At 41.8% G+C, this 11120-nt stretch overlaps 1 protein-coding gene across 6 annotated transcripts in view; it reads left to right on the plus strand.

Annotated features, from left to right (window-relative positions):
- LOC109462181 (puromycin-sensitive aminopeptidase-like) overlaps positions 1 to 11120 on the plus strand; it is a 29861-nt gene that overhangs the window by 12107 nt on the left and 6634 nt on the right. For 4 of the 6 annotated variants that reach the window (XM_019758683.1, XM_019758679.1, XM_019758680.1 and 1 more), the window contains 5 exons: positions 4631 to 4735; positions 5301 to 5471; positions 5818 to 5881; positions 9219 to 9355; positions 9815 to 9949. In XM_019758683.1, the coding sequence (XP_019614242.1) occupies positions 4631 to 4735; positions 5301 to 5471; positions 5818 to 5881; positions 9219 to 9355; positions 9815 to 9949 (612 nt within the window). Of the gene's footprint in view, positions 1 to 4630; positions 4736 to 5300; positions 5472 to 5817; positions 5882 to 9218; positions 9356 to 9814; positions 9950 to 10381; positions 10602 to 11120 lie in introns of all 6 variants that reach the window. The other 2 variants (XM_019758682.1, XM_019758681.1) reach the window with 1 other exon arrangement.

Below are 11120 nucleotides of genomic sequence, written 5' to 3' on the forward strand. Positions count from 1 at the left end.
TTCAGCCTCAGAGGTTTTTTGAGAACAGGCGAAAATCAATGCGCACTTGGATGTCATCCTAAAATTAAATCAGTGCAGCCTTAATGCCTTTGCTCAATGCAAGGCCAAAAGACCATCTCTGGACACTTAACTAAGTTGGAAAGAGGTACATTTTTGTGTACCTTGAAGTGCTTTTGTTTTGTTTCCTCCCTCAAGAATATAGCTGTGCTGACAGTCTAGATAAAGATGTTAATAGAATTAAAGGCTTTTCTTTTAATGTCTTAAATATTTTCTGTCCAGGTTGCTGTGAAGACTCTGCCCTTCTACAAGGAGTATTTCAAGATCCCCTACCCCCTACCAAAAATCGACCTGATCGCTATCGCCGACTTTGCAGCTGGAGCCATGGAGAACTGGGGCCTTGTGACCTACAGGTGAGAGGTCATTGTGTTCATAGATGAAATTAAAGATTAATGAATTAACTAGAAAGGTAACATTTGCAAAGCAAATGCATAATGTTTACCTTTGCATATGGTCTGCTCACTTAATTCTTACTCAAACACATTGATATATATGGTCAGACAGGAGTCTAAATCCCTCCTGCTATATAATTGCAACATGATGTAACCCAACACAGGTTACCATGGTGAGAGACATCTGGTTCAGGTCATTGACCAGGTCAGTGTTTGGAACAGAAGAAGAAAGAGCAAAAACATTGTTTTCCTTTGGTAAACATATATACCTTCATGTCAGGACAGCTCTGATAAGCGTAGACATAAGCCTATGATTTAGCATACATGTACTTTTTTTTCCAGGGAAACTGCTCTACTGATTGACCCAGAGAACTCTTCTTCCCATGCGAAACAGTGGGTGGCTCTGGTAGTGGGTGAGTATCTGTACATGAAGGATTCTGTATAGGTATAGCCGGTATAACTGTCCTTCACCAGCAAGTATACCTGATAACATAAGAGTACAGTTTTAAGGTATGAACTTTATTCTAGTTTTGTAGAAACTCTGGTTTGTTCTATTCTGTACTATAAGTTTAGAACATGAGTAGAAAGTTTGCTGACAAAGTTTTTTTTCTCTCCTCCAGGACATGAGCTGGCCCATCAGTGGTTTGGGAACCTGGTTACTATGGTGAGTGCAAGGAATTCTCCACAAATACAGATACAAAATGTAGAGTCACAGAGTACAGAACAAGTGATGACCACCTCTCCATAAGGACCACCTGGCCACTTTTTGGTGGTGCCTTAGATAATGATTTTTCCCATTAAACAAAGAATCCTGTCTAAGGTGACTACCTGTCCACATACCAGTAGACCAGATTTTTTCAGTCCCCTGAGTCTTCTATCTTAGGCAGAATTTACCTTTTTTGTTTAGAGTTAAAAGTTTAGATCCAACACAAAGACGTTCTCTCACCTAGAGAATTCGACCAGTCACTCTGGTCTTCTTCAGTATACTGACCCAGTGAGGTTTGTCACGTGGCTACTTTGGGTCAAAGGTACAATGTATTTGGTAGGTTTTACCTGGTACCCTCTCCACTTAACCAGATTTTTTTCAGTCCCCTGATTGGTTTTCTTGTGAAGTTTTTACCTTGTACCCCGTCCTCTCCCCAGGAATGGTGGACCCACCTGTGGCTGAATGAGGGTTTTGCGTCATGGATTGAGTACCTGTGTGTGGACTTCTGTCTGCCCGAGTATGACATCTGGACCCAGTTTGTCTCCACTGACTACACCGGAGCGCTAAAACTGGACGCACTCAAGAACAGCCATCCCATAGAGGTGAGACTTCTTTATGCATTGTATTTTTGTTTATCTTTTTTAGCAACAGTCCAGTGAGGAAGAATGAGGGAAAGGTGACTGAAAAGATGGGAGGATACCAGTAATATCAGAGCAAGACACAGTGAAACGTTGACAAGAACAGAAAAACTAGAAGGTTGGTCAGTTCTTCTGTGGTCCCCCTAAACTAGAGTTAAATGATTAGACTAAAGGATAGATTCATGTTTCATTGATTTCAACCTCGTAGCATTTGACAAGCGTAGCATCTCTTTCAAGGCAAATGATATAGACATGTTCTTATTGAATTCTACAAGCAAAAATGCAGTCCTCTATTCATACAAATGTAAAAAGAAGAAGTTAAAGAGTCTAACTGCTTTATTTTACATTTTGGTAAAAAGAGTAAAGCAGTAAGAACCAGAAAGTATTTGGAAATGTTCAGCTGTTCCAGGAAAGTATGTGTGTACTTACCTCTCACACATAGACCGAGGCACGTTTAAATCCTGTGCTTTATTACTCTGTAATAATTACGTTCCCATGGAAACAGCACCTGTTGCCTTGTCAATTACACAGCTCATTACCCATCATCCCTTGGAATGTGACATGTCCTGATGGAGGACGTCAGCGCTCTCGTGTTGCCATGGCAACGGTCATTAACGATCTGATGTGAATAGTCAATGTCTAAAAATAAGGACTACTGGTAGAAGATTACTGGTAGCAAAGACTTGAAACTGCAGTTTCTTATTAAAACCCTTGACCAACCACAGCTGTCTAAGGTTTAAAAGCTGCCCAGATTCTTGAAGTAAACAGAAAATATTTTAGCTTCAAGAGACAAGTTTTGTCTAAACATCTTGAATGGATGTAGCTCTATAATGCCTTAAAATATAACCTTATGATGCCATAGAATTTGCCTTTCCTCCAATGTTTGTCTTCCCTTAGAGAGTCAGTCTGTAGCCTCGCAACAGCCTAGCGTCAGTCATGATCATTCCTCCATGCATAGCATCCTAACAGCCTTGTCCTGTCTCAAGTGTTAGCCATCCCTCCATGCATAGCCTCTAGTGTTAGCACTATCCCCCCATGCATAGCCTACAATCCAATGCCTGGCTCTGCCTGACTGACACAGACTGTCACCAATAACAACAGACTATAAACCACCACAGGCAGACAGCCTGACACTCACCATCTGGGACATGGAATAACATTATCACTGCAGCAATTGTTCCAAATTACTGATTTGTAAGGACGAATATGTGTTGTGTTTTAAAGGTTTTCTTTTCCTTTGGGCATTGTCCTTTTCATTTGATACAGTCATGCTAGGGCATTGCCTGTTCATTCTTCTTCTATCTTTTGTAGAAGTAAATTCTTCTTGTTCCAAATATATGAATAAATTAATTTTAGAAGATTTGGACATTTCTACTAGTATTCTAATCTCTCATCTAGATATGTCTTGATACACTAGCAGTCTTCTGCATGACGAAGGACTACCAGGAGATATGTCTGTTTTCTAAAAGCAAAATTGTTGTTATGATGTAACAGTTACATTTCAATACCTGCATTTTTGTTCTGTTCCATACCAAAAGTAATACAGTATAGGTGCTTGACCTTATGAAGCATTGTACTGTTGTTAGTCCATCCTATACAATAATCACATGATGAGTGGTTTTCACTTCCCTCATGTTTTATTCATGAGGCAGCTCAAAACAGCCAAAGTCCGTATAATTACATTATCCACCGTCCATGAACCAATCAATAGCCTAACCGTGTGTGGAGGAAAAGCTTGTTGGTGTTAATTGTGAGACATGTAGGCATGGCTGGAAACTGGCTGCAGGAAATATATCCACACTAAAGATGTTTTCCTACGAAATATTGTTCCGAAAAGCCTTCAAGGTGGGATCCATTTTTTTTTCTTCTGTAAAACTCGTGTTTGTGTATGTGTAAGTGTCATGTCTTTATTAAACAACTCTCTTGCATAAGTCTTCAGCCATGTGTGACAATGTCCGCTGTAAAGGCAATTTGCAGCCAAATGTTTAAGTGTCAGCCAGTAAGGGCGATATGATAATGTCCATGGGTTGTGTTGAGGGATTTCTTTTTGCATGTTTTAGCATAATTATTCAGAAATATTAGCAATAAAGTACATAATATGGGATCATGTTAATGTGCATCAGAGTATGCAACCATTGACAATTTCTGTGCCTCTGTCATTTCAAATATTCACATTGGACATTTGTACAGAGAAGACCTGTATGAAGTGTGTATGAGGCAGACTTGTATACACATAAACAGGAACTGTCGGCAGATCTGAGCTGTTTGGGGATAAACAGTCTGTATCATATTTTATTCATGGCCTGATATGGTTTGTAATTCCTTCTCAAAAAGTATAACATGAGTGTGTGAAGATTTAACCGGCCACTACCATTAGTGTTACACTTTGTGTCATGTATGTTTGGCTTCTGTCTAAGTGCAAAAAGTTGTCAAGGTATCAGCCAACCATTGTAGACTGTATTATCAGACTGTACCAACAAATCACCTTCCAGTCAAAGAACAGTCAGCACCAAACATGACCAGCAACAACAAACACTATCAAACTGCCCAAACCAAAAACATACGCCAAAAAGAAGAGGTTCTTGTACCGAATGTCTAAGAACTGGAATGCTTCACAAGATAGAACAGTTGTTGCATGTGTTGAATGGATACCATGTATTGTATTTTAATTATGGTGGTTTTCGTTGTTACCATGTCTTAATCTTAATGTGTGGCAGTTGCTATAATTTTATATTGTTGTATTGTTGTATTATGTAATGGACCACTGGAAGAATAGCAGTTAAGCTAAATGTGGATGCAAATAAAGTCAAAGTTAAGACTAATTTCTCTGTCCCCAGGTGCCAGTTGGGCACCCAGACGAGGTGGACGAGATCTTTGATACCATCTCCTACAGCAAGGGGGCGTCGGTGATCCGCATGCTGCACGACTTCATCGGGGATGAGGTAAGGGTGTTTCTTTCAGTTAAGGTCAGGTCAAATGTCAAGTATTTCAGCTTGTTTTTCCTCCAGAATATATCCATAAGAAACCAGCATCTGTAGCTATAGGAAAAGTTCCAGTAAATGTCTTATATTTCTGTGACTGTCTTATATGTCAATGAGAACAAAGTATCTGGCCTCCTCTTGGTTGTACTGTAAACATTTCAGCACCAAGGACATCACCATTGGGCGAACCATTACTGTATAGTTTGGAGCTCTAACAAGGCTCAGAGCAGCTGACAAATGCTTGGCAGACCGAATAATGTGTACAGAAGGGACTAGGGCCTGCTGTTTCAGCACCAAGGACATCACCAGTTGACATGCCACTGCTGCACTACTACGCTCTATTGCTTTTACGCAGACATGTCATGTCATGTCAAAAGTTCCCAATGTGTTTCTCTTTCATGTCTTCCATAAACATTCTTTGATGACTAGCAAAAGGTATGAAACAATGGTTTGAAATGTGAACTATTAGTTAGTTAAGAATAAAGGGAATAAGAAAGAGACACTGAAACTTGTCTTGTTTCTGCAGGACTTCCGTAAGGGCATGAACCTGTACCTGACCAAGTTCATGTACAAGAACACCTTCACAGAGGACCTGTGGGCCAGTCTGGGTCAGGCCAGCGGGAAACCTGTCGACAAAATCATGAGCACCTGGACCAAACAGATGGGCTTCCCGGTACTGGAGGTGTCAGCTACACAGGTGAGAATACCTGTTTGAAAACATTCATCCCGTCTGTCTAAATTTGAGGTCTTCAGCTTGAGAAAAATGGTGGTAAGAAAATACCAGCCAAAGTGCCCCAGGGAGTGTGAAGCTGTATTATTTGTTTTTGTGTCAATTACACTCTTTAAATGAAAACAGAATAAAAAATGGAAACAAAATTCATCAAATTCATCTTTATACCTAATGCATCTTACTGTGCCATCCACCTTGTTTTCTTCTGATCCTACTACATGCAATAACAACGTGTGGTGTTTTTGTACCAGTAAACAGATGTCCTAAGTTCATAGAAGCTAAAAAGCAAAGTGTTTTGGATTGTTGTTTCCAGGAGGGGACGTCTCGAGTGCTGAAGATCAAACAGTCCAAGTTCTGTGCTGAAGGACCTTCAGAAGGTAAAGAACATTCATTTACAAACACAGTGGAATGTGCATCTTCTCACAATTGTTTCACCAGGTTACAGTAAGATGATGAGAAGTAATGATCATGGCACCATGGCCTAACAGTCCACAGGCACTGACACTCACCGATAAAGATAAAGTATTCATTGCTTTCCAAAAAATGACATACAGCAAACAAAGTTTGCATAACATAGCTTACAAATGAAAGCAGATAAAATCAACAGCACTTAATTTTCTTTGCGTGCTCTTTATCTAAGATTTTATCCTGTTATGTTCAATCAATAAAAAAGGGGGCAATAAAAACAAGCTTGTGTAACTTTGGTATCGGAAACATTTAATAGATATATATATATATATTACGCCAATTAGAATTTATTTGCATAATCAGTGAAATACAATAATGCAAGACAATTAGAAATCTCTGAACATATAATCTGCCTGTGATAAAAGAAAGCCATACATGAAGTATCTGGAAATAAAATATAGACAGGAAATAAATGGAGAAAAACAGCTTCTTAAGAGGTCTTTGATCCCGGCATGAAAAAATTTGTAACATTTATATTCATATCCTTCTAGAAAGGAGGTACTTAATTGTCTGCACCTTTCAACAGCAAGCCCCAAGCTCTGATTAAAGCATACAACACCGTACTGTTTATTCACAAAATTCACTTCTACAGCTGCTATTTGGTGCTGTTTATATATTATTTAGTTACTACTGTTTACGTGAATAAGACTCGGGACAAGGTTGCTTTTTAAAATCACTCAATGAATTAAAGGTCTCCCATGCCCTTATGCAGAGCGTAGGGTGGTGCCCATATCCATTTCTGTAGCCCTTGGGCGACACACAGTTGTACAATGCACTACAGGACTAAAATCCATGCACATGCACATGTCATCCATATAATCAAATCAACATGGCCTTGTCAGTAACGGGGGAACACAAAGATCGTGTTTTTGTTGATCACAACCAACTGTCCTCCCGGCCCCACTGCAACCCCCACCGCAGGGAGGTGGTCAAACCACGACACGCTGGTTATCTGAGTCCATCACCAGGACGTGAACGGATCTGTCGGTTCAGATGCCTTCGGGACGATTCAGGCGGCCACCGCTCTTTCCCGGACCACCAAACTTCCTCGCGTACCGTCTGGTTGTGGTGTATGTACACCACAACCGGACGGTACGTGAGGAAGTTTGGTGGTAGACGTAGTGACAGGTGTAGTCGGAGACGTAGATGTTGCCTTCACCGCTAACGCCGACCTTCGTTGGCGTCTTCATTCGCTGCTGCGGGTCGACGCCCCAGAGGAACTTCTGGATGGCTTGCGGAATGGCGGTGGGCTTGCACGTATACGTCACCTGGTCTGATGGTCACAGAGGCGGCGTAAACATGCAAGCCCACCGCCATTCCGCGGGATTCCCCACGTGGTACGTTGTTGGGGAGGTTAAAGCTGGCTTTGAGATCGCCCTCCCTGTCGAATTTGACCACCATATCGGTGTTGGTGTTCGACAGAGATGGCCACATCTGGGTCTTGATGAGTGGGCACCTACCCATTCACCAAGACCCAGATATGGCCATCTCTGTCGAAGGACACATCAACCGGCTCCTTTCCTGGGTAGCCCAGCCCTGGTGCAAACTGGCGCAGGATACAGCCAGACCAAAGCGCGTCTCCAGGTGTACAGCCTTCCATGCTTCCAAGCTTCCTGTACACCTGGAGACGTGCTTTGGTCTGGTCGGCCACCCAGATCTCGTTGTCGAGGGAAACTGCGACCGCACGTGCGCCGCGCAGGTTTCCAGGCCCTGACGCGTCACCAAAGGTGATGACACGCACGCTGCTGCTTCCAACAGACACTTCAATAGGCAATACAAATGAAGGAGCTTTGTCACAAAAGCACAGTTTGCCTCTCCTATTTCTACTCTTTCCAGCCACTTCTGGAAGCCTGGTAGAGGCTAGAAGTTTGCGACGATCATAGCCTGGGTGCCAGACCCATAGCACGTTAAAACTAGAGTTATTAGCCAGCATCAGGGCCTAACTGAGGGGGGCTGTGGCATAATTTCCTTTGGGGCATGAGTTTGGCCCTGGAGCCGAGAAACTGGCCTGTGTAGGCTCTGGAAACAGTCTGGCACACAGGCTACCAGGATCAGTAAGTAATGACAAACCTGACATGACCATGACAAAATTAAAATAAATCCTTGCTAACAAAACAACAATTATTCCACTCTCCTACCTGGAGTTTTTGATGAACCGTCGGAAGGACTAGCAGCCATCTCGTGCTGTGCTCAAAGTGGTTCTGATCACCGCCGGGCTCCACAAAAACGTCGCTTACGCTTTGATTGTCTGGCTCAGATTTGGTATTTTACACGTAACACTCGCCCAAAATACATCAATCATGAACAGTGAGCTATGAGAGCTCTGTACATAGTTTACATGTATGCAACAGCTCCGAACCAACTGTGTGTTGTATTGCACAATGCAGGCTGGAGCAAAGAAATTGGTAGTGTGATATAAGAGCCTCAGGGTTATTTCATCACTTTACCTACCAATATTTTGTAGCAATCTTCTTTGAGGGATATGGGGTGTGGGCAGGTGTTCACAAAACAAGCTGGTACAACGTTTTAGCACTCAGGTTTCACATCATGGAGCTAGAAAAGGTCCATCAGCCTAAAAAATTTGCGTCCCTTTCACACAGTTTCAGGGGTCCACAAAAAAAAGGCTAGGGTCGGCAGTTTTTCCTAGGGTCAGTCGGGAAACAGGAAGCACAACATTTTTTTTTCTTAGGCCTTACAAAACATCACCATGTAAAAAGTTTGCCACCTTTTGCCAGGTTTAGTAATTTCCCATCTGACTTTTGTGTTTTAGACTTAATCAAATTGTAATCTAACTTACAGTTTTCTTGTGTATCTCATTACCTGAATGTCTAGCCTTCATCACTGCATAGCGTAGCTTGCAAATGAAAGCAGATAAAATCAACAGCACCTACTTGTTGTGATTTGTTGTCTTTGCTCTTTATCTATCATAAACCTCTAGTGAATGTTTCATGGTGTTATGTTTAATGAAAAAAGGACAGTGAAAAACCTGTTGTTCCACCCCCCAGATGACAGTTCGCTGTGGATGGTGCCAGTCAGAAATAACCTCCTCCCTAGGGAACTATCACTATTCTGACAGCAAGTTCCACTCTGCGATAGTTCTAGGAAAGAATGAGTTTTTCAACACCTCTAACCTTAGCTGAGAACTCTCGTACTTAAAGACTTAGGACCTGTGATAACTCTGGTACTTAAAGACATTGCTGTGTTGCATGTTAGGGCAATAAAAACTGGTTGTTCCCCCCCCCCCAGATGACAGTTCGCTGTGGATGGTTCCAGTCAGCATCAGCACGAGCCAATCACCAGCCACCGCCGTGAAGACCCTCCTGCTGGACCAACGAGAGACAACCGTTACCATCGACAACGTCAAACCTGACGACTGGGTCAAGGTGGGGCGAGGAAGGGTTTCCTTACATTGAATATAATTGTAGTAACTAACATAATTTCTCTTTCTGTGCATTTGAATTGTTTAACTGTTGCTGTGCTATCATCATACATATCCTGAAAAAGGGTACAAAAAAGGCAAGTTTAGTAATTCTTCAGTCTTGAAAAGTAGTTGCTTTTACACAGTTTTATAGGATTGCATAATACAAAATAAATCAAGAAACTTACTTTTTTGATGTAATGTTATACTTCAAGTTGGATGTCTAGCATTCATGTTTTCTGGCATTGGAAAGACATTTTGCATTATCAAACACACATGAAATATACATTTTTGTAAAGAACACAAAGGGCCAAAACATGATGATTTTTATGAACTGTGATCCTTCTATGGATCTACCTTAACTTGGTTGAAGTGAAGTGTATATAGTGTGTTTTTGACACTTCTCTCCTCTGTCTGTCCCCAGTTGAACCCAGGCACAGTAGGGTTTTACCGGACACAGTACAGCTCAGACATGCTGGACCGCCTGCTGCCCGCCATCAAGGACCAGTCTCTGCCGCCTCGCGACCGCCTGGGGATTCAAAACGACCTCTTTGCACTGGTCAGTTCATTAACTCAACATCTCAAGAATTTAGTCTTTTTTTAATTTTTTATTTCAGTTTGCTGGTATTGTTAGTTTGGTTACTAGAATGGTTGGTTGGCTGTGTCAAATTTGGTGTGGCCAGCACATGTTTATCATCTGTCATAACAATGTCTGCCTCTGCTGATTCCAGTCTGAAATGTTATCATGATGAAAGTTCATCTGTGCTGGTATTACAAGTGTAAGTTTTTGTACCAATACAAGAGATTGTTCTCTCCTAGAGCTTTCAACCATCTGGTCTTCCTCAAAGAAGCTACAAGTCCTACTGGGTCAGTCTATTGGAGAAGATCAGAGTGACTCTAGAGGTCAAAAGCTCTAGGTGAAAACAATCCTTTCTGTTGGAACAAATTTTTTAGCTTTAAATCTAAAATGTTTGTTGTATTGTTACTTCAGGCTAAATCTGGTGTAGCGAGCACGGTGGACATCCTGCGTGTGATGGAGGCGTTTGTGAATGAGTCTAACTACACGGTCTGGTCTGACCTGGCCGCCAACATCGCCAGCCTTTCCACACTCCTCAGCGGCACAGACTGCTACCCAAACTTCAAACTCTTCGTACAGGACCTGTTCAAGGTGGTGGGGGAGAAACTGGGATGGGACCCCAAGGATGGGGAGGGTACGTGACTGCTTTAACTCTTTCAGTTACTTCATCTTTCATCTACACATTCAGCTTACTTATAATCAAGACAGAGGCTATAACTTATTGTTGAGTACCAGTTGATGTTAACCATTGAATGCCTGGACATACCCTCAATAGTCTTAGTCTTAGTCTTAGTCTTAGTCCTAGTCTTAGTCTTAGTCTTAGTCTTAGTCTTAGTCTTAGTCTTAGAATTTGAGGTGTGATACTCAGGACTGAGGCAACTTCATCCTATCACTACCAGATTCAGGAACTAGATTAGGTTTTCTAATGGATAAAGGAAACATTTTGAAGAGGAAGTATGAGACAGTGTCTCATATGGGGATGATAATAGAGAAAAACAGAGTAGGAAGTATTCCTCACAACTTGCTTTTTTTTATTTTTTATCTACTAGTAGCTTGATGTAATTGTCTATCATGTTTTACCGAAGATGTTTGTAAATTTCAAGGTCACCCAATGATTTATCTCCGCCCCCTCCCCCCAGGTCACCTTGACGCC

Source organism: Branchiostoma belcheri, unplaced genomic scaffold (assembly GCF_001625305.1).
Source record: "Branchiostoma belcheri isolate BF01 breed outbred unplaced genomic scaffold, Haploidv18h27 scaffold113, whole genome shotgun sequence".
NCBI classification, from domain to species: domain Eukaryota; kingdom Metazoa; phylum Chordata; class Leptocardii; order Amphioxiformes; family Branchiostomatidae; genus Branchiostoma; species Branchiostoma belcheri.